Source organism: Thermobia domestica, chromosome 6 (assembly GCF_964235325.1).
Source record: "Thermobia domestica chromosome 6, izTheDome1.hap1.1, whole genome shotgun sequence".
In the NCBI taxonomy this organism is placed as follows: Eukaryota; Metazoa; Arthropoda; class Insecta; order Zygentoma; family Lepismatidae; genus Thermobia; species Thermobia domestica.
The window spans coordinates 168,249,643-168,273,068 of NC_137459.1; the positions used below are offsets into that span (position 1 = coordinate 168,249,643).

Genomic DNA, 23,426 nt, shown 5'->3' on the forward strand with positions numbered 1-23,426 from the left:
GATACGGTGGCTCGGATTTCACCTTAAACTGTAGTCTGACGTTTCATGTAGCCTCGCTGCTGAAAAGGTAAGCTAAATTTTCAATAAGCAAACCAAATATTAATCATATTTCATCACCACCAGTACTAATACGATATTTCGCAGTACAAAATTTTTCAATTTTTCACAAAATTAGTATGTGATACATAAAAATTACACATTTGATTTGCTCATGCAAAATTACATAAGAAAAACATATTTCTATGTAAAGGACAGATTTCATGTTGCCCAGTGTTAGTACAGAACACTGCTTCAGTGATATTGTCGACATGGCTTAATACCTACGACCGTGGAGGTAAAGTTCCATAAATTTCTTTTACTAGTTAATGATGAAGAAGAAAGTGTGGGTTTTCCTGGGGCTTATGGTACAGTTTTCTTCACTTGGTTGGTATTTTTCTGTCAACTTTTTCAAGTGTTATTTTCATTATTGCTTTGATGCCTATTCAACTTATGTTGCTACATATGTGAATTGCCCATGAAATGTTTTCATCCAGTCCTTAATATCCCGTATAGCTTTTGGTATACATTTAGAAAGAAGAAGAAGAAAAAAAAAAAGAATATTGATTCTATACTTTTCCAGTATCTATTTTTAATATTTTACTATGTAATATGATTTATTAATTTATTATATGCTTCATACACTTCATAACTGCACGACAGTATTTCTTGTCTCGACTATTAAATCGGTGAAGAAGGTATGGGTTATAGATAAGGAACTAGTGGTGTGGATAACAAATTTACAGTACAAGCAGAGATATTAGAGGTGTCTTCCAAAGCCTATGAACATACTCTATTCTATATATATTATTATTTCTGTACAGAAAATACCAATGCTATCACAATTCAGAGAGGCATAAGTTCGTTCTACAGTAGAAGTACACTTGATTTTACAATAAGATTGTGTAGGTAATCGAAGTATAGGTCTATCTATCTTACCTCTCACATATATAATGAGATACGGTTATAGTTAAGGAGCCGTACTTTCCGTTTAGTGAAGAATGAGAAACACCATACTTTCAGGAATTATTCATTGACTATCTAGGATGTTAAAAAGTAGGTAATAGACTGAGTTCTTGCCCTTGTACTTAGGGAGATTTTCTAGAAATATCTGTTTTTTATATCGTATGAGAATAATAGTGTGCCCTTGTACTTAGTGTATGACTATGTGTGTGGGGGGATTTGAAAACACATATCGCATGTCCCGTGCACGTGGATACTTCTTACTGTTGCACTACGTAGAAAAATGATTCTATTTGGTGTACAAGTAGTAATAGAACACAGAAGAGACGGAGATCACGCTGTATTCTCACGGCATGTTGGAGTGTGAATACAACATGATCTGGGGTTGTTGTATGTTCTATTACCACTTATAAATGATATAGAATCATTTCTGTAGGTAGTGCAACAGTAAGATGTATCCTCGTGCACGGGAGATGAGAAGTAGCTGTTCTTAACTATTACCCTATGTGAAGGCAGCGTATGAAAGGATCACAAAGCATCGCAAAATCCTGCTATGTCAAACCAGGGGCGGATCCAGGGGGGCGATCGCCCTCCCAGAAGAGGAAACATTCTTGTTTTATATATAAATAAACCCATCCATAAAAAGTTTGGAGCTCTTAAAAGTAGCTCTGAGTAGTAGTATTACTACCGCCCCCGCCAGAAGTCCGTCCTGGATCCGCCCCTGTGCTAAACGCATGTGCTTTTATATCCTATGATGTGTTGCCCCTTGTGCCACAGAGTAGGTCCGGTATTTTCAGGCTGAAAAACGTGATTTTTTTTAAATTTATCTATATATATAAAAGAGAACGCACAAAATCCTTTGTCCGCTCATCACGCTAATACGGCTGAACCGATTTCTTTCATTTTTGGGGGGTTGTTAGGATTTGGACCCTAGATGGTTTTTATCATATCACTTTAATTTTCAATTACGAGTGTCTTGAGATAATTGACCAATCAGGTGTCAATACGTACAAAAATCCTTTGTCCGCTCATCACGCTAATACGGCTGAACCGATTTCTTTCATTTTTGGGGGGTTGTTAGGATGTGGACCCTAGATGTTTTTTATCATATCACTTTAATTTTCAATTACCAGTGTCTTGAGATAATTGACCATTCAGGTGTCCATACGTACAAATCCTTTGTTATTAGTTCATCATAGGTATAAAAATAAACGTATTTATATGCAACCCGCATGACCCTGTGACTCGGCGGGTTAACATAACTGACAGGCGCTATAAATCACTTGAAAGCGTAAAAGTAAAAATTATCTAAGTAACAAAGTTTATTGCGTTCCGGGATGACCGCAGCGAAGCGGGGCGGGTTGGGGTGACCGCAGCGAAGCGGGGCGGGTTAACATAAATGACAGGCGATATAATGTTAACATTAGTGCAATCTTCTATGGTTTTTATCATATCACTTGAAAGCGAAAAAGTAAAAATTATCTAAGTAACAAAGTTTATTGCGTTCCGGGGTGACCGCAGCGAAGCGGGGTGAACGCTGCTAGTTTATTTATAAGGAAGTTTAATGTCATTACCTTAAAAAGTGTTACTTATGAATTCCTTAGTGCACATTCACTTTGACAGGACATTACCGTTTTGCTTGTAAATACTGAAATATCCCATGAAAACTACATTGGGGTTATGTTTAGATGTGGGAAGCCAAACGTAAATAAAAATAAAATAACAGGAGAAATGAATTTATGTTGCATAAGGGTAATTGATTCGTGTGTAGTTTGAGAGGTCAATGGAGTAAAAATTCACTGTACTAATTTATATGGGGGGACCTGTGTTCTAGAACCTTCCTGGGAGTTAGATATGCGAAAGGCTGTAGTGACAATTCAAGGGCGCCGATGCCAGGGGGCCGGGGGTCCCGAGGCCCCCCAAAGCTCATGTAAGCCCACGCATACAATATTTGGCATTTATTCCAAAGTTGGGCGTCCGCTTTCGCCACGTTTTTCCGCTGTTATCTCCTTTGCACACTTTCTGCAATTTGTTATTAGGTTCATTAATCCGTGCTCTTCACAAGCTTTTAAAAGATTTTGCTCGTTATGAACGTATTGCTTCACAAATGTTAAAACTGTTAGTTCATTGCCCTTGTACATTCGCCATGTTGATAACATAAATGCTCGTTTCTTTCCCACAATGCAACTGTTCGGTTACCTTGCACCAAGTAGTTCCCTCCGCTCGCAGTATAGTCCCATGTTTATAACCGCTTATATATAACAAATAAATAGAGTTTTCGAGACTCTTATATATTATCAAGCGCACAAACGATCAAATTATCCATATCTTTCCTGTAAATTTTAAAAATTTTGCTGGAAACATACGCCCAACTTTGGAACTTAACCCCAATATTTGACATAATTTGAATGCATAATTTGTCTTACAATCTACATATATGTCTTTTGCATTTGAATGGGCCCCCCAAATTTACAGAGAAATTGGCGCCCTTGGGAATATTTGTAGTTAGCTGAAGCGTACGTAAGAATAGGCGTAATTTTGGTTAAACCTGACCTTACCTAACCCGAAGACAACTAAAAATTAGCGTAATTTTAACTTTTTTCTCAGAGAAAGTCTGGCCTCCATACCAAATAAATGGCACTACAGTGTAAGAAACAATCTGTGCTAGGTGATCACTATAAACGTGAATGCTGTTTGTCGATTCACGTCAGGAGAGCAGCAGGGGAAAGGTTCTAGAATCCTGGTCGAGGCTGATATTTACTATCTCCCCTAATCTAAGTAGTAGGAGTAGGGATAGGGTGGTGGTAGTAATAGTAGTAGAAGGAGGAGGAGGAACGGGTTAGAAGCCCCACAGGGGTTGGTTGGGTTCTATTCTCGACATAAAATAGGCAAATTAAACAGTTGGGGGGAGATATTAAATGCAATCCCCTGGTCCAGAGACAGGTTAAAGTGAATTAGTAGCCAGATTGGTTCCTTTCTTTATCAAAGCTTAAGACTCAGTTCACATAGTAATGCCAAGCGGGCGATAGCAAGTGAAAGCAAGGCAGTAGCCAGGTTGATTACTTTATTTATTACAATTTAATGGATGTATACTTGTGTTGTAGAACCTTGACGGGAGTAGGCGTGTCTGCGATTGTGAGTATGGGTAAACTTTACAATACATGCTTCAGTTGGACGCCGATAAGATGGATCGCTGTAAAAGGATAGAGTAGAGTGGGGTAGGGTAGAGTTATGTTAGCTTAGGGTTGGGGAAGTTCGAACTCATTTTGTTAAAATTAATTGAACGTAATTTCTCTCTTCTGCGTAAGAATACCAACTGGAGCGGACATTGTAAAGTGAACCCGTGAGTATGCATGGAAACGAAGATGTCGCTAAAATCATTATGCGTATATTTTGTTCATGGTGTATGATGTCAGCACGCCTCCACTTAAAATAGTGCCAACAGCAGCTTCTAACACTTGAAAACATTCCATTTCTTTTGTTAGCACGAATTTCATGGAAACATAAAGAAATCACCATTTCTTTCCTATAAATTTTAAGTGTTTTCTATATTTCTAGACATACTCTTTAGCACTTGACCACATTTTAGCACGCAGTACTTCATTAAGGAAGACATGATGAAGTGTAGTGCTGTATGAAGGGATTATAGAAGGATCACAGAAGTGTAGCGTAGCCGCGCTACGTCAGAAGTATGCGTTTTTATATCATAAGAAAGTTTTCCCACTATCCATTTTATGAATATTCAAACTTTTAGTGACGCGCCTTCCCCTACGGACACAAACCCGCGCAGGAGCCACAGATAAACTCCTAATTTGAATCGGTTAGATATCATTCGTGTGTTTTAGTGGTCGCTTAGCACAAATCGGTTGGTGTTTTTAAGTTGGTTTATGATTTAGCCGTGTACTTTTTATGACATATGTGCAGACGCTGTATTTATTCTCAGCCCTTCTAAAATTAATCTGCACTCTTTAATGCAATTCTTGCCTTAAGAAGCCTTTGCTAAGGTAATAATAGTGCATTTCCTTTTAAAAGAAATGCAATATTTTATTATGCCCCCTAAAATGGGAAATCTCAATTTGAATAAGACTGCAGGGACTGATTGAGTGAATAGCAGATCGTAAGTTTGGAAATTTTACCGGTGAATCTATTCGGGAAGGAAGAGTAATGGCTGACAAACTCATTTATGGAAGGAGCAAATATGTAATCATAACCAAACAATAGAAATAATAGAGAGTAACCAAATAAATAATAATAATAATAAGTGATCGGCTGTAGCGCTGTCAGTGGTGGGGTGAAATGTCCCTTCCACTCCATCTCAGTTGATTGGATTTGTTCGATTCTCACGGTTCCTAGCACTTTTGCCAAGAACGTGAGATCCCTGTAGGCCAGACTCATAATGTGTGTACCTCCCTCGATCACGCACGTCTTAACAAATCCTATTCATCTGCTGAAACAGTCCAAACCGGAAGAAACCCAAGATATATAACGGACTCATCTAGCCTTACTGGTTAGCTGTTGTCATCGAAATTCGGTCAAGGAGTGAGCATAATTCTGGTACATTGGATGAAATTGAAGTATCTCTCTCTGCTTTACTTAAGTTTATACAATAGTTTGTGCGACGATTTCAAAATATTATGTAAATGATAAAGAAAAACATTTTAGCATTGGTCAAAAACTTTAGTTCAGTCGGTCACAGCTCTCTTGCAGAGAAAGTTAATTGTATGCTTTGATGTACATTGAATAAAACAACGGCAAAATAACGAGGGCAAGATGGATCATTTCAATCTTACCAGTTTCAATTAATAATCAAAGATTAACCTTTGTCCATAAATAACGCACAGTCGCTAATACCAGAAATAAAAACAAATATAAACGTTTTTCCGGTACGTGACGTTTGGGCGCGGACGTTTGGGCCCCGCCGTTTGGACACTGGACGTTTGGGCGTGAAGCCATTTGGGCGCCAGACGTTTGGGCGCGAGTTAAATTAAAAAGTCATTATGTTCGGCGCTGAATACTAAGTTCGAATCAAGATATCACAAGGTGTCTACTGTAGTGGAAGTCTTTGAATTATACTGGATTTTGTTTTACATACTAGAAATACTGAAATTTTAAAATTCTAAAAACTGAATTATCAATTAAATTTTGTAAATTTTAGTTTCAACCAAACTTAATTATGCCTTTTATTTGATAACTTTTCAAGCCAAAGGTTAGTAGACCAGACTAGATATGATTGACTGCATTACGTACATAGTGAGCCTATTCCATTAAAAAACTTAAAGCAGGACTTCTATTGTAGTTATGCAATAAGTGTGAATGTCAAACACATTTCTAGTGGCTAAATGACCAATATATGTACACTTAAGTATTATTTTTCACTTTGAAATCCTTTTTTTTTTTTTTTTTTTTTTTTTTTCCTTTCGCCACTTTCTTTAGTGCAGATTAAATGCTTACAATGGGACGAAAAAAGAAAGTGTGTTAAGTTTTGATTTTTATATTGGAATGTTAATCAAAAAAAAAAAAAAAAAAAAAAAGTGATACCAGAAATACAGCATACTACAGTTCCTAAACTCAATGTCTTAGACACCCTGTATCAACAGCTTTTCCTTAACTCGATTTGGATTTTTAGATTTCTGGGCTCTCGGCATGTAAGGCCATTTAGCCCGTCACGTTTGAGGGGGCACACTATTCGGGAAAAGGAAAGGAAGAAAGGATTGGGGAAGGAAGGAAGCGGCCTGGACCTATAAATTAGGTACCACCCCGGCATTTGCCTGGTGTGAACGAGGAAAATCTCATTCAGGGTAGCCGGCCTGAAAGAGCGTGTTACACTTTTTCGACCGAGTGCCCCTACCGGGAATCGAACCCGGGGGCGCTCGCACAGAAGGCGAGAGCGTTAGCGACTAGGCTACGCGGGGCCACTTCTCTCAACTCGAGTGCGCGGAAATCTTTTATTGGTAGTTCTTTATTGGACTTTAGGAAAAGAAGAGTTTGGGAAACGTAATACGAAAGAAAACAAATTTTAATATTCACAAGTATGTAATTATTAACTTTTTTTAAAAAAATACAAAAATTAAATCAATATGTTTTAATTAACATTAAGAAAATTATTAACAGTTCGTCTGATTCCTTCATTTCCTAGCTTTCTTATATAATACAAAAATTAGATCAACATTAGATCAGAAGTACAAGAATCGTGAACAAGCGAAAAATCAATCCATGACGAGGTTAGGCAACAAATGCCACAAACGCATTAAACTTTTAATTTAGATGAATAAATAAGATAGAAAATAGATAGAGAAATGAGGTGAGATAAAGATACACTTAGTTTTCAGAGCATAGCTTACTTTATATTTCGAAAATTGTGATTTTTACTATGTACCTCGCGCCCAAACGTCTGGCGCCTAAACGGCTTCGCGCCCAAACATCCGGCGCCCAAACGGCAGCGCCGAAACGTCCGCGCCCAAATGGTGGCGCCCAAACGTCCTGTCCCGCGTTTTTCACATAACAGTCCGCTGATTATCGGTGATTGGGAATAGTTAGTCGAATATCCACATATATTCACTGTATTAACTGCATTCAAACCGCCTTCTTCTTTTTTGAAAGAGAAACAAATAAATAAAATAAAAATAAATAAATAACCTTGCGAACACCTATCACACTTCATTCACACGCAGTTCCGTTAGAAGTATAGAAAACATTCGAAGCACAAGAAGTACTAAAATGAAGGGGTTATTGCCAAAATCGTGTACTGTTTTGAAAGTAAAATAGATTAAAAAAAAAAAGTTCACCAGAAATTATGACAAGAGTTCTTGTAATATTATTAAGAGTTCTTATATTTATAATAAATTTTAACAGTGGTCAAGCTCACTCGTAAGTTTGTCCTAAAATATAAAGCAGTTTTTTTATGTCCACGAAGGAAACAAATCACACCATCGTTCGGATTTCATCAGGGGATTCATATGTGCAACAGTTCGGGACAGGACGTTTGGGCGCGGACGTTTTGGCGCTGCCGTTTGGGCGCCGGACGTTTTGGCGCTGCCGTTTGGGCGCAAAGCCGTTTAGGCGCCAGACGTTTGGGCGCGAGGTACATAGTAAAAATCACAATTTACGACATATAAAGTAAGCTAGGCACTGAAAACAGCGCCAATCAAGATATATACATTTCCTACACTTCTATCTTTATCTCACCTCATTTATCTGTATATTTTCTATCTCTACCTTATTTATTCATCTAAATTAAATAGTTTAATGCGTTTGTGGCATTTGTTGCCTAACCTCGTTATGGATTGATTTTTCGCTTGTTCACGATTCTTGTACTTCTGATCTAATTTTTGTATTATATAAGAAAGCTAGGAAATAAAGGAATCAGACGAACTGTTAATTTTCTTAATGTTAATTAAAACATATTGATTTATTTTTTGTATTTTTTTAAAGAAAGTTAATAATTACATATTTATGAATATTAAAATTTGTTTTCTTTCGTATTACGTTTGCCAAACTCTTCTCTTCCTTAAGTCCAATAAAGAACTACCAATAAAAGATTGCAGCGTAGTCGCTAACACTCTCGCCTTCGGTGCGATCGGTCCCGGGTTCGATTCCCGGTGGGGGCACTCGGTTGAAAAAGTGTAACACGCTCTTTCAGGCCAGCCACCCTGAATGAGGTTTTCCTGGGTTTTCTTCATTCACACCAGGCAAATGCCGGGGTGGTACCTAATTTATGGGTCCAGGCCGCTTCCTTCCTTCCCCAATCCTTTCTTCCTTCTCTTTCCCCGGATAGTGTGCTCCCTCAAACGTGACGGGCTAAATGGTCTTAGATTCCAAGAACCCAGAAATCTAAAAATCCTATATCCTAATCGAGTTGAGGGAAAGATATTTTGCATACATGGTGTCTAAGACATATTTTGCATACAGGATGTCTAACACATAGAGTTTAGGAACTGTAGTATGCCGTATTTCTGGTATCACTTTTTTTTTAATTAACATTCCAATATAAAAATCAAAACTTAACACATTTTTTTTCGTCCCATTGTAAGCATTTAATCTGCATTAAAGAAAGTGGCGAAAGAAAAAAAAAACAACGATTTCAAAGTGAAAAATAATAGTTAAGTGTACATATATTGGTCATTTAGCCACTAGAAATGTGTTTGACATTCACACTTATTGCGTAACTACAGCAGAAGGCCTGCTTTAAGTTTTTTAATGGAATAGGCTCACTATGTATGTAATGCAGTCAATCATATGTAGTCTGGTCGACTTACATTTGGCTTGAAAACTTATCAAATAAAAAGCACACTTAACTTTCGTTGAAACTTAAATTTACAAAATTTAATTGTTAATTCAGTTTTTATAATTTTGAAATTCCAGTATTTCTAGTATGTAAAACAAAATCCAGTATAATTCAAGGACTTCCACTACAGTAGACACCTTGTGATATCTTGATTCGAACTTAGTACTCAGCGCCTAACATAACGACTTTTTAACTCGCGCCCAAACGTCTGGCGCCCAAATGGCTTCGCGCCCAAACGTCCAGTGCCCAAACGGCGGGGCCCAAACGTCCGCGCCCAAACGTCACGTACCGCAACAGTTGCTTACAGAAATGGTTGGAAAAGAAGTAGGTACAACAGCTTTCCTTTGTCGATGATGACACTTGGGTTTTGATCCATCATAGTAACTACCTTGCAGTTTGCGGAAATATTTACTCATAGCTTTCAGAGCAGTTCATGTGAAAGAGGATAATTTTCACTAAGACTTCTTTTGATGTTGTTATGGCTTCGTATTGATGATTTACATTTAGCCACGTGCTGCATCTACGTAATAATATAACAGAAAACATGTGCTAATTCTCGTTTGGTACCTTCCAAAGTTAGTTTACTATTTTAGTACAAAGTTTTAACTTAACTTTTACTAGGATAGGAACTTTTCTTGTAACTCATGTAACATGCTTGATATCCTCATTTTGGAACTCTTCGATTTTTACTGTTTTGAATTTACAACTTGGACATTTTTCTTTCTAGACGTCTTTCACAAGAAGCATCACAGCAGAAAGATTTCGAAATTTCTAATGTCTTATTTTCTTCGATTATGTTTCAAACGTTTCCTTGAGAGTACTATCATTTTCTCATTTTTGTGGGTTCTGCAGACAGGTTTTTCTATCAGATTGTTTCAGGGAAACAAACCCGAAACTGTTAAGCGGAAATATATTCTGTAACTTACATTGAAGTGAAGACTCTTCTTTTCAAAATCATTATGAAGTTTGTATTTAATTATCATTTAAGAGCATCTTGTGTTTCCTAAGTCGCCGTCTTTAATATATGCTTTTTTAAATATATATATACTAGCAGCGTTCACCCCGCTTCGCTGCGGTCACCCCGGAACGCAATAAACTTTGTTACTTAGATAATTTTTACTTTTTCGCTTTCAAGTGATATGATAAAAACCATAGAAGATTGCACTAATGTTAACATTATATCGCCTGTCATTTATGTTAACCCGCCCCGCTTCGCTGCGGTCACCCCAACCCGCCCCGCTTCGCTGCGGTCATCCCAGAACGCAATAAACTTTGTTACTTAGATAATTTTTACTTTTTCGCTTTCAAGTGATTTATAGCGCCTGTCAGTTATGTTAACCCGCCGAGTCACAGGGTCATGCGGGTTGCATATAAGTACGTTTATTTTTATACCTATGATGAACTAATAACAAAGGATTTGTACGTATGCACACCTGAATGGTCAATTATCTCAAGACACTGGTAATTGAAAATTAAAGTGATATGATAAAAACCATCTAGGGTCCACATCCTAACAACCCCCCAAAAATGAAAGAAATCGGTTCAGCCGTATTAGCGTGATGAGCGGACAAAGGATTTTTTGTACGTATGAACACCTGATTGGTCAATTATCTCAAGACACTGGTAATTGAAAATTAAAGTGATATGATAAAAACCATCTAGGGTCAAAATCCTAACAACCCCCCAAAAATGAAAGAAATCGGTTCAGCCGTATTAGCGTGATGAGCGGACAAAGGATTTTGTGCGTTCTCTTTTATATATATAGATATATATATATATATAATCTGCTAACTTTATATGTTGGAAAAGAAAATTAACCACTGCGTCTCTTGTGAGTATGATTTTTTGAATCATCTTTCTTTCAAAATTGTACCTCAATGTTGATCTGTAAAAGGTTAATGACCTCACGGAGTGTTGGTACCCATACATCTTGATAAGTTTCCTGGTTAAAATAGAAACTATAATCTCCTATCCTCTATTGATCTTTCTCTTTAAAGTTTGACTTTCTCTGCTGACTGACAGTTTATCTAAAGGATCCTTTTCTGTATATACTTTTTCTACGGCATTATTTTCCCAGAAGTTTCGTAACACTTTTTCTAGAAGTTTCTTTTTCTTTTTCTGTTCTATTCTTTAATTTTTTATTCTTTTATTACATTTGCATACTTTTCTTTCTAAAGCTTCAGTCTTCCCTTCTAGCTTTAATATATTTTACCTGTGTCTTTTTCTGTTTCGTCTAGCCAATTTCTTTTCACTATCAACTCTACTTTGTGGCTTGTGAAGAGGAGCACGACTATTTCCCCGACTTGAGAAGGAATATTTTCACATATTCTGTTCTTTTGTGGTTCTCGATACTTTGTTGCCTTTTGTCGTCAAACTTTCCTAATTAGTCTCCTTTCTTATCACTCATATCATTTATTGATTTTATCCTGCCTCCTCCTTTTCTATAATGATATCTCCCTCTCCTCTTTCGGTAAGAGTGCACTTTGTGCAGAACAAGTGATTTTGTCACTGGATGTGGCATTAGAGGAATAGAATCACTGTTACTTGTAACAGGTACGGAATCGGTGTTTTTGCTCCTCCTGTTGATAACATTGTTTTGGAGTTTTAGCGGTTGGTGGCTTTGATACTGTGTCCTGTGCTGTGTTTGGTTGGTTGTGTTGATGTCGCTGATTGGGTGTTGTGTATTCTTGACTGATCATGCTCTATGTTTGAATGTTGCAAATTGAACATGCGCGTTGCATTGGTCAAGTGTGTCAAGTCGAGGTTAGTTTCGATGTCACTTTGTTCTTCTCATATTGTCCAGGAATTAAACAGGCCATTTTTCAAGTTTTGTGCTACAGATATTAATTTATTTTTTGCTTCAAACATGTGTGTGATAGTGAAATTAATTGTTACCGCTTCGCAATATTTTGTGGATTGATTGACATCGAGAAGAACTGTACTGAATGTGATCGAGTGTTGATTGTGTTTGCGAAATTTGTTAATAGTGTACGGTTATTTGTTTCTCTACTATGTCATAATAGGAAGTGCTCGGCTTTTAAGAAGTATGTTTCTGTGACGAAAAAGAGCTTCTTTGATAATGTGAATTTATCTTTATCGGTGGACGAGTTTGTTCAGCAGACGCAAATTTAATGTTGGTCGAATGCGCCGAAGTCATTTCGTTTATTATTTATGGAAGAGAATGTTTGCTACTTTTTCTATTGGTGAGATATATTTCATGTTTCTTCATAATGCTGCGTTGATTCATAATTAGTGGTGAGTGTGACTTTATTATTATTACTAATACTACTACTACTACTAATAATAATATTTTGTGGTTATTTTTTCCTTCTTACGTTAGATATACAGTATGGTTTTATTATTTATTGTTGGTTTGGATGTTCTCGTTCTGTCTTCTCTTCTTTACTCGTTCTTGAGCAGGGGGTTGGGGGACCGGCACTGCCGTGTCGTGACAAAACGCTGTAACTTTGGCGAAGAAGTTTTGCGAAAATGAGCCTTAAAGATTTCATCCGAAAATGTGATCTGTATCGTGTAGAAATAGTGTATCTTGACTTTGGAAACACGTGGTTACATGTAATGTTACGTAAATGCATGTTGTGTGATTAAATTTGGTGAAAATTGATTGGTTGACCATTATTGTCTAGTTACACTGGTTTTACACGATACAGATCCATTTTCGGATGAAAACTTTAAGGCTCATTTTCGCAAAACTTCTTCGCCAAAGTTACAGCGTTTTGTCACGACACGGCAGGGCAGTCCCCCCATTTAAATCTCAAAATGGATAGTCAACGTTTGATCTGAATTGATTTATCGGAATAATTAAGTACCAGTTCCCAAGGGTATTTTCATTATTCGCAGCAATTGAAGAGTAAATTCTTGGTGAGTGTAGTAGATCATTTGGTTAGAAATCATAACCTAGTTGTCGCTGTTGGGATGTACCTCAGTGTATTAATTTTACATTATGTGGGTGCATTAGTGGTGCGAACTAGGATTACGATTGCTCATTAGGTGGTCTCCAAGACTTGTCCAGAATTTATTTTTCAATTGCTCCGATTGATGGAATCGTTTTGGGGAATTGATCTGTGAACTGTTCCGAGGAATCGGTTCCTATGAATGTTCTGTACAAAGTGCACTCTTACCCTCCTTTGTTTTTACGTGCTCATATATCAAATGATCACTTGGTAGTTCTTCCGTGGTCTTTCGCATGCTTAATTCCATTCATTTTATAATACAAATTCCTTCGGAATTTACTGTATTTTGCAGATAATAATTATACAATCTGAAATAGTATTTACACTGGTATGTCGAAAACTAGTAGATGTTACACCGGAACAGATCTTCACATAAATTATAATTAATGAACATACATTTTGTAGTGACGAAATCTATACTGCTTGATACCCTAAGGACATTTCTAAATATGTATATGGTGCGGAGAACTAGAAATTTGATGCCACTGAATTGAAACAACCATCAGTTCGTAATTCATTGATCTGAAATTGTTACCTATGTGTTAAATTCAACGTTTACATTGAAAAATGTATGAATATGATTATTTTTTTATTCGCTTAATGATGCTAACTCTATTTTCATTTTAGTTTTTAGGTGCTGATGATCTTGAACCAAGTCAAGATGTTTAATGTGTTACTGCATCATGTTTCAAGGCCAGCTAATGGAATGGGATTTGTTCCACTTATGGAAAAGTGTAGAAGTTTATGCGTTCTGCACACACTGGCAAATTCATCATTGCAGAATGACATTAGAAAACGTAATTGCAGATTACCATGTATGTCGATAGATAAACAAGTAATATGTGTTCTTAATAGAAACCAAGTTTTGTCATCTCCATGGTTCTACGATCATCGCCGTCAAACATCACAAACTGTATCTGCAAACAAGAAAACAAAAGCACTTGCACTAATTAAAGACTTGAAAGAGGTTCGCTCGTCTCCTACACCTGCATTAGTCTTCGGAATATCGGGATTAATACCTTTCGTATCCGTTCCTTTTTATTTTATTTCACAGGGAATATTTGTACCTAGTGTAGCGTACGCTCAAGCAGCCTATGGGGCATGTATTTTGTCGTTTTTAGGTGGTGTTAGGTGGGGGTTTACTTTGACTGAAGATGGGGTGCAACCACCTACGTGGCGAAATCTTGGATGGAGTGTGGCTTCTCCATTAGTAGCATGGGCTGGGATGCTAATGCCGCCTGCATTTTCTGTTCTTTCAGTTATTGGTGGACTTGGAATTATTGCTTACTTAGATTTAATATTCTACGGATACCCAACTTGGTTTAAAGCTTTGAGGTTTTGTCTCACTTTAGTGGCAGTATTGGCATTATGGACCACTTTAATGTGTAGTTTGATCATGAGTACAGAGAAGAGGAAACAATGATAACGAGTATTAACGAAGTATTAATTCGGTAATTCTCGAGTTTCGTTTAGTATACTTTAATGTGTGTGTATATCAACATTACTATTTTTTTTTTTGGGGGGGGGATGAGTATTATATTTAGCTGTCCTCCCGTACACACATAAACGCATGTTGGTTTAGAGTAAGTAACTTAAATGAGATTAATCATGTGTTTCACAGATGTTTAGTTTGTGATAACGTGTTGACATTTTTCCGTTTTTGTTTGAAGATAGAAAATTTGTCCACTTTGGTAACAAATTACTCAGTGCGTTTACTCGTTAACATTTATAACCTTTGTTAAAATTAGCTAAATTTAACTTCAAAAATATTTGTCGTTATTGAGAACTAGTTTAAAAGTTAAACTATTCTGTGCAAGTGATCTTAAAATTCGTATGTAGCGCTTATTGGGTTGAAATGAACATAGAAAGAATGCTTAGCTAAATAAGTAAACTTAACGGACGCTCATATATCAGCTGGTCATTAATTTGCTTAAAGATAACAGTATCTTTAACATTGGGTGTCTTTGCCATGTGTCTATTTCGTGGTCTACCTGTGACGTTCTGTTGAGTGAACAATCATTTTGTCCCCCAAATACTGAAATACTTAGTAAAATTTTACTGCATATATTGTTATGTCCCGTTTAAGTTTATTATACTTAATTGTTTGTGAGTGGTAACTATAACTCAGATATGTTTCGTAACTCACTGTAAGAACGATCACAGACAGCTATTTTTGTTAAGAGCTTAAAAAATTGTGAAATGTTAACATTTCACATAGTGTTTTGGCAGAATTAATTCAGTACATTTTTGTCATTTGCTGTTACTATAGGCAACTCATGCATATAGTAAGCTGTTAAGTGTATTGTATTTCTCATGTTTTATTTATTTATTTAATGTTGTATTAGTATTGGCAAGTAACTGGTAAGAACTTCCAAACGACGACGATAATAGGTTTAGAGTTGCTTTCGATTCTTATTATAAATACATGTTCATAGAATTCTTGGAACATTACAAGTTGCTGTATTGTCACAGAAACCCATAGACATGTACTTCTCTGATTATGAAATGGAATACACTCACCAAGTTATTTTTCTACGTTATACAAATGCCCAGTGTGTTACCGTTGGCAACACAGTACACATCTGTCCGACAGTCTAGTTGTTTCCCGTACCCAACTGAGCAGATCAAGTATGACCGTAGCGATGGTTGCTGTGGTGAGGTGTTACATATCGTGATCCTGTAATAATTGTGAAATGTACACTTCATTCTTCTCATAACCCCACTAGAAGTTGCATGGGGTTAAGTTTGGTGACCTTTGTGGCCAATCCGGAGTGGCTAGTCATGTCCCGAGACAAGGTTAATCCAAACAGTGCAGCACTTCCTCATTCTGGTGCTCACGAACATCGTTATGGTAATGAAATGGAGATGCATGTAACTGTATCATTAGTACTTGCCGGATGTCACCAGTTGTGGTTCATAACCGTAACATGAACGAAAATAACGTTCCAGTAGCTATTGCCTCAGCGAAGAAGAAAAGGAACCTTACAACAACTTCCTGTGTTACGTGGTGAATTTCGAGGATTTTGGCCTACCAGTGGGAATTTCTTATCCCCGTATCCCCATCGTCACTGAGGATGAACTTCCTGCTCTTCAATGCGTTGTTGCATTTCAGCGCACAACGCCAAGCGTAGTTCTTTATTAATTGCAATTACTAGCAGGAGCTCCAATTTTAGGATTTGTAAACGTTTGCAAAATGTTTTCTATATCGTATTTAGTTGATGTGACCTGACTTTGACATGAACTTCGTGGAAAACCTTCGTCTCTTGTTCCATCTTTCTTATACTAGGCCATCCCGAATGCTTACCATCTCACAGGCATCCGTTGTTTTCGAATTGCCACTTCATTATTGCATTCTACATATGTGGATCTTCCCGGTACGGAGCACCAAATAGTCTTTACACATTTGTAACGAAATTATACGCAAATTCAAGTCCAGAAAATGCTTTCTTCAGCTCAGCACTACTTTCCACGAATGTAACGTGTTACTGTCGTTGCTTAGTAATGATTTTAAAGTTCAGAATTTGATGAATGATTTATATATATATATATATATATATATATATATATATATATATATATATATATATATATATATATATATATTCAGGAACATATCTGCCCCCCTTTGAAAATACAGCCATTTGCAGTGTTTCACGAACTTCATGAACACAGTGTAAGATGTTTCCTGCTGTTGCTAACTGCCTTCAAAAAGTCATAACTTGCTGCTACTTGTAGGTTTCAGTGCCTCCTCCTTCATCTATGTGAATTCTTGTTTCGTTTTTCTCTGTACAGCAAATGATGCATGTTATGTCATCGGAGAACAATGTCCAGTTTATGAAATATTCAAGAAATAGAGATACTAAGTTATTTCGGGAGGGATTATGAGACCAGTGTATGTGTGTGTGTGCGTGTTCAGTACTTTTTGTGATGGGGAACTTTCCGGTACACTAATAATTTAGAGAGAACAGATAGCTCAAGGAAATTACTTGATGGTCACTTTTGCAATGTATTACTGTATACTATAGATGTATTTATTACGTGTTACGTTGAATCAGTTTATCTTTTTGATTTTACATGAAACGTCATGTGGTTTTTTTTTTAAATGTTATAGAATAAATCTCATAAAGGTGCCGGGACAGCAATCCATCAGAAAAGCATTTTATCTATATACATTCGTGCATAAAAATTATGCTTAATTGAATTTAGAGCCACGGTGTTACAATAGAATGTTTGCAGATAGAGCCAAATTTGTGTGTACTACCTCTAGGGGAAAAAAAGTATTCAGTTAGAGTCCGTAAAACAAGCAAAATATGTCCGGAAGGAACCGTGGGGCTCCGTACGTGGTGTCATTCGTTTCTGGTGTCAGTATCCTGTGTGATCATCAATAACTATATGTCGTACATTGGTTGGACATACTGTTCACAAGGATATCTAACTTGAGGTTTTTGCACCAAGGGAACACCCAACTCATTGAGAGTTCTGGGGTGAATAACGTTACTCAATGTGTCGTTCGAGGACGCCCCTTTTATGCTATACTGGATTGAAATCAACAAAGCAAATTGGCGCGCTATCGTCCTGGTATACTCTGTGTCAACAAGGTATTGCTGCCATCCATGAAACTGAAGTCAGGACCTACTGCATCCGTGAAAAGCCGTTCATGTTGGTGGAGAATGAGGTCACGAAATGAACCACTCGAATACATATAAGGGTGTACGACTTCCCAGCATGATCCCGTCCTACTCTATGATACCACCTCTCCCATAATGGTTCCGTTGTTGAATGTTGAGGGATTGTAACGGGTTCCAGATCAGAATACAGAGAGTGTCACTTTGTAAACTGAACCTGGACTTTTCTGTGAACAACAATACACAGTCCTACTGTCCCTGTGCTCGGTCTTGGTGTCCAGTAGACCATGTTCCACTATCCCTTGTGAAAGTGGCGGTCAAGTGGGGCACATGTTGCAGGTCTTAGTTCATACAGTTCATGTTCATGAAATCCTCTACACACTGTATGTCTGTAAACAGTTATCCTAGTGACGGCGAAAAAGTACCTAGTAAGTCCCTTGCTGTCACCAGCCTTTGGTCGTGTGATAGTGCTAAAGACTGGACTTTTCAGCCGTGAGACATCCCCTACTGAAGCGTCTGGCACATTTGCATCCCGTTGATGAAGAAGTGACTGCTTGTAGGACATTCGGCTTCTCCAGTGTGGAATTTGTATTTGACCCCGTCCAATTATTGAACGATTCTATCCCACTGGAAGTCATCCAAATGGGCTCTGTCACTTTTGCTACCAGAAACAAATTGCTCTGAGTTGCTAGCAAGATACGCCTTTTTTTTTTTTTTTTTTTTTAAATTCGATTCCCACCACCACAGAATCAGAATCGACAGCCGGTGTACAGGGTTGTTCTTTACAGGATAGTAATTTTAGTATTGACATGTGTTTTCTGTGTGCTCTTTCGTGTTATTTCTAATTATGTTTAATTTTTGAGCATGTATATTTACATATATATCAGCAAGACGAGGTAGCCGAACTCAGTAGTTTCCGGCGTGCAGAGCTGTGAAACAAAGCCTTCGTTATTGAGCCGGGTCTCTCCGTAGTCAAGCTTGGCCACCAAACATAGTGATCGGGCTATTTCCCAATCGAATATCGTTCAAATCCGGCCAGTAGCTACCAAGAAATAATGTATCATATACAATACGAGCCGAGCCTGGCCACCAAATATAGCAGTTTTTATTTCCTTGCCATGGACTCTTTGCCCACCAAATTTGATTTAGATTCGGCCAGTAGTTACCGAAAAGAAAAGTACCACATGCAAGGTGAGTCGAACTTTACCGAGTCTAGGTACAAAATATAGACATTTTTATTTGCTTGACCATAGGCTATTTGCCTACCAAATTTGGTCCAGATCAGACCAGTAGTTATCGAGAAATAAAGTACTACATAGATACACCAACACGTTCAACCATACACTGGAGTGAAACTATAAGCTCCTGTATGCTTACGCCGGGAGCTGATAATATGTGAATGTTTTATTCAGATTTGTTGGTACTTGTCAAAAGTTTTGAAATATATTTTTCAAAATGATAGAAAAATGAACAGTAATTTAATATTGTTAGTTTTATATAAATTGTATTGAGCACGAAGTCTTATAGAACTAAACGTTGAAAGTCTGAAAGTACTGGCTAAAGCTGTAATTTGAAGAGAGTAATATGCAGTAACTCAAAGATACTGATCACTTAGTTCCATAGCTTTTTCGTAATGGCAATACTTAGTAAGTGCTAGGTCACTGAAACCAAAACTAAAATTGTTTTTTTTTTTCTCAAAATAAGTGTAAAAAATAGCAAGATCAACTAGCTTCTGCTTTGACTTATCTCCTTTTGGAAGAGAGATCTGAAATGTCTTATAAAATTTCGCTGTTTTTTAAGTTAATGGACAAATTAAAAAAAAAAAAATCCAAATCATATATGATGAACATATATATGGATTGTTTGACAGTGAACTGGGTATCCTTTCCCAGCAGAAGATGGTGCCTTTGAATGTACTTGTCGAAGGTAAAACAGAGTGTATTCATGTTGAAGAAAAACAAACAAACAAACAAAAACTTCTAAAAAAATTGTGGGTAGCATATTTTAATACATATACATGAGTGGCAGCTGTCAAAGCGAGACTTTCTATAAATTTCAGTAATTATAATTCTATGTTACCAAATTTCGTGTTGCGGTTATCTTATAGGAAGTAAGGTTCAGTTGATAAAGACGCTCGAAACCGGTTCTTATAGGGCGCTGAAGACATTGTGTTTACCGTAGAACTTACAAATTTAACTTTAAAAACTTCTATGTTTTCTATTAGAAGAAATATAGACATTTGAACTTCTTCGCAAAGTATTCACTGGCATTATTTATTTATTTATTTATTGTGTTACTTTCTGCTGTAATTATTATAAGACTATTGTAATGAACAACGCAGTACAGTATTACATATGATCTGTTAGAATCCATTGTAATGAAATTTACTTTTAAGAACTGTATTATTTATCTTTTGTGGTCCATTTCCAATCCAAACTGGAACTATTGTTTGGTGTCTAGTTATTTTGCAAGTGTGATTCATTTACAGTGCACATGATTCAAGTTGGCCACTCTATAATCAGTAAATAAAGAAACTGTTCTAACGTGAAATGTTTGGAATTGGAGCAGACAGAAATTTTTAAACATTTCCGGTCATATGCATCATTGTTACTTTCTGGTCTAGTCATGGTACAAAACAAGTTTTTGAGATGTTATGCCCGGTAAGTTATTTCTTGTAGACATTTAGTTGAGGTCAGTTCACCCACTGAATAAATTATAAATGTGAACGTTTTATTTCATCGATTCATTGTTGATCAGGTAAAATAAAATTTAAGTAACTTTTAGTTTGTTATTTATGTATATATCTTTTCTAACTTACATCAATTTTTTAAGCGGCATAGGTGGAATATTCTTCTAATAATGTGTTAAAAATTTATCGTAATACTCTATCATCAAATCGTGATATATTAAATGATATATTACTGTTTGTTACTGGGTTTTTTCGATCGTTGCTTGTCATTGGTTATTTCAGAACGAAGAAACAAAATGTTATTCTATGTAACAAAATGTTCTAGACTTACGAATTGTAGATTTTTATTTATTTATTTATTTATTTATTTATTCGTAGTTCACATATGATAAAAATTATGGCAACCAACTTGAATCACGCGTCCCAAGATTTTGAAAAAGGTATTACCTAATCATCTGTGTTCGTTTCTTTTGTGAAAAGCAACTTCTTTAAACTATCATGTATGTGTGCATAGTTTTAGTGAAACATTTCCTTATCTCAGAACTTATTTATTAATTTTTCACAATAGTAATCTCATAAAGCGAAATAGTTAGCATATTAGCATCACGTATCTTCGATACATGTAGTACGGGGTTTGGAGCCCCATTGGGTACATAATTGATGTTGACTCAGTATTGTGAAGGAGGTGGGAAAGAAATTTGAATTGAGTAGTAGAAAAGTCTCATGTTGATAGCCAGAAATACTGCCGATGGGAGCTGTTGCTCGCTACGCATCGCCTAGATAAAAGCTGTGTAGTCTCTTAAAGCCCTTTGTTGATTGTAGTGCTAAAGTCTGTTTTAATACAACACATTATAGATTTTTCAGAACTAGAGCCACGGTGACTCAGTGCTCGAGCGTACATTTATGGTGCGTTGACTCCCTGATTTGGTCATAACGAGTCAAATAGATTTCATGGTTGATAAACACCGTGTGCGTGTTTCACATCTCACATATGCTTTCAAAGCACAGTTACTAGACGTTACACGAAAGATTTAATGTCCAAGTGTAGTAGGTAGTAAGCTGCTGAGTTCTTTATATAGCACGGTAACTGCTAATAATGAACGTTTGCAATAACATCCAGTGCCCTCAGTTGAGGCGCGGAGGCTTCAGTGGTGCACAATCTCAAGCTTATATCGTACGAGCTTTGTGGGGGACAAATATTATGTGCATTTTTCTTTTTTTTTTAAATATATTCCTTTCCTCCAATCTTATTAAATCAATAATGTACTTTTGTATCCGGTATGAGTTTAAAAAAATGATAGTAACAGTTTTCAGTACGTTAATAACAATTTTTTGTGTTCATATTTGTATATGCTTTACAAAGCAAAAGGCTTTGTCATATCTTATCTCAAACTGTAGCAATGAAACCTTTCCGTGTTTGTCTTGTACATTCCCCAAACGCAATGTTATCCAGAATTTAAATATGTACAGATTTACCATTAGGATATAAAGTAAAGAACTAAAGCGGCTATAATGAAGTATCTGTTGTGCATTATAAATTTAATACAACTTAACTTTAAAAAAAGCAGTAGGATTGCTTTTTATTGATCATTTAATGGCTTATATTCTTTTCTGAAGCCTGTAGTATGTGTATTATTAGATGAGTACAGGCTTGCTGCATAAGAAATTCTAAGAGTATAGATAAGTGTCTGCTTACATGCATTGAGTTGGAAAGCAGACATGATTTATCCCAAACAATGGTGATTGCGAGGTTGGACTCCATTGTCTTGTTTCATTCTTTCTTTAAATTATGTGTGCACTATCGAAATAGTGATTGTTAGAGATATTTCTTTCTTTACTGTTGAATGCGCTTTAGTGTCAAAAGATGAGGGAGAGAAAAGTGTCAGAATAAATTCGAGATTTTGAAATTCGTAAATATAGATTATGTGGTAGCTTATGCAAAACCCATAAGTTAAAAATTTGTGAAGAGAAGCGAGTTTGTGTGTTCACATCTACAACCGTGTAAAGCTATTCCGTAATTTTCTCAGTTAACATACCAGAGGCATGTGTTCGCGTCAGTTCCCATTTTTCAGGAATGCGTATGCCCATTTTATTTCTTTAATAATAATGCCTTGGACGTTGAATCATGCAAATGTAACTGAGAGCCTGGCAAAATATAGGTATATATATTAGAAAATATATAGTTGTAATTTCGAGAAGTTGTTTTAGCTAAGTACCGAAGTGGCTTCTGAGATGTAAATTTATTATTCATCATACGTATCTGGACAGGACTAATGAAGCTTTTATGTAAATTGGCTTGGATCATTAGTTTGAACAAAATATTTGCAAAATTTGGGGTGTGCTCCCTTTTTGACCTACAATTGAGGAAAAAATATCTGATATAACTTTGATCTGCTAATTACTATTCGGCGAAAAACCGTAATTAAGTAAGTCTCATTATGAAAACTATTACTCCATTGAAATAAATTCTTGTAACTTATATAAATTGTTAACTTATGGTAGTGTTTCGATAGGAAAGAGTATGACAAGGTTCCATTCGATAAAATTTCAAGGTTCTACACTTTGTGCACGAAAGTCGAAAAAAATGTGATTGGGTGCTTGGTGACGTTATATTTCTATTTTCAGTCAACGAGAGTAATATAATATACAAATGAAAACTTGGCGCTGGTGAAAACTCTGATGATAGGCATGCAAAAATATTGTGATGGTAGGATTGATGGATTTACAAGTGCACGCTTGTAAATCTATGACTATTGTCATACTGCTAACACATCTCTTCAGCGTTACCTGTTTCCTTTTGCTCCGACTTCGCATGTCGGCCAGTTGGAAATGATTCCACTAGAATAGTAGTAAAATTC

The 23,426-nt window shown here is 36.5% G+C and overlaps 1 protein-coding gene across 4 annotated transcripts; it reads left to right on the forward strand.

Annotated features, from left to right (window-relative positions):
* The first annotated feature begins 314 nt into the window (after positions 1 to 314).
* LOC145688311 (transmembrane protein 69-like) lies at positions 315 to 15,412 on the forward strand. Of its 4 annotated transcripts, none has more exons than XM_081762350.1 (2): positions 315 to 334; positions 13,882 to 15,412. In XM_081762350.1, the coding sequence occupies exon 2, from the start codon at positions 13,895 to 13,897 to the stop codon at positions 14,675 to 14,677; it is 783 nt and encodes a 260-aa protein (XP_081618476.1). In that variant the 5' UTR covers positions 315 to 334; positions 13,882 to 13,894; the 3' UTR covers positions 14,678 to 15,412. The 4 variants fall into 4 exon arrangements, with proteins under 4 accessions (XP_081618476.1, XP_081618474.1, XP_081618475.1 ...); XM_081762348.1 differs by lacking the exon at positions 315 to 334 and adding an exon at positions 336 to 423; XM_081762349.1 differs by lacking the exon at positions 315 to 334 and adding an exon at positions 587 to 734.
* Positions 15,413 to 23,426: the final 8,014 nt, after the last annotated feature.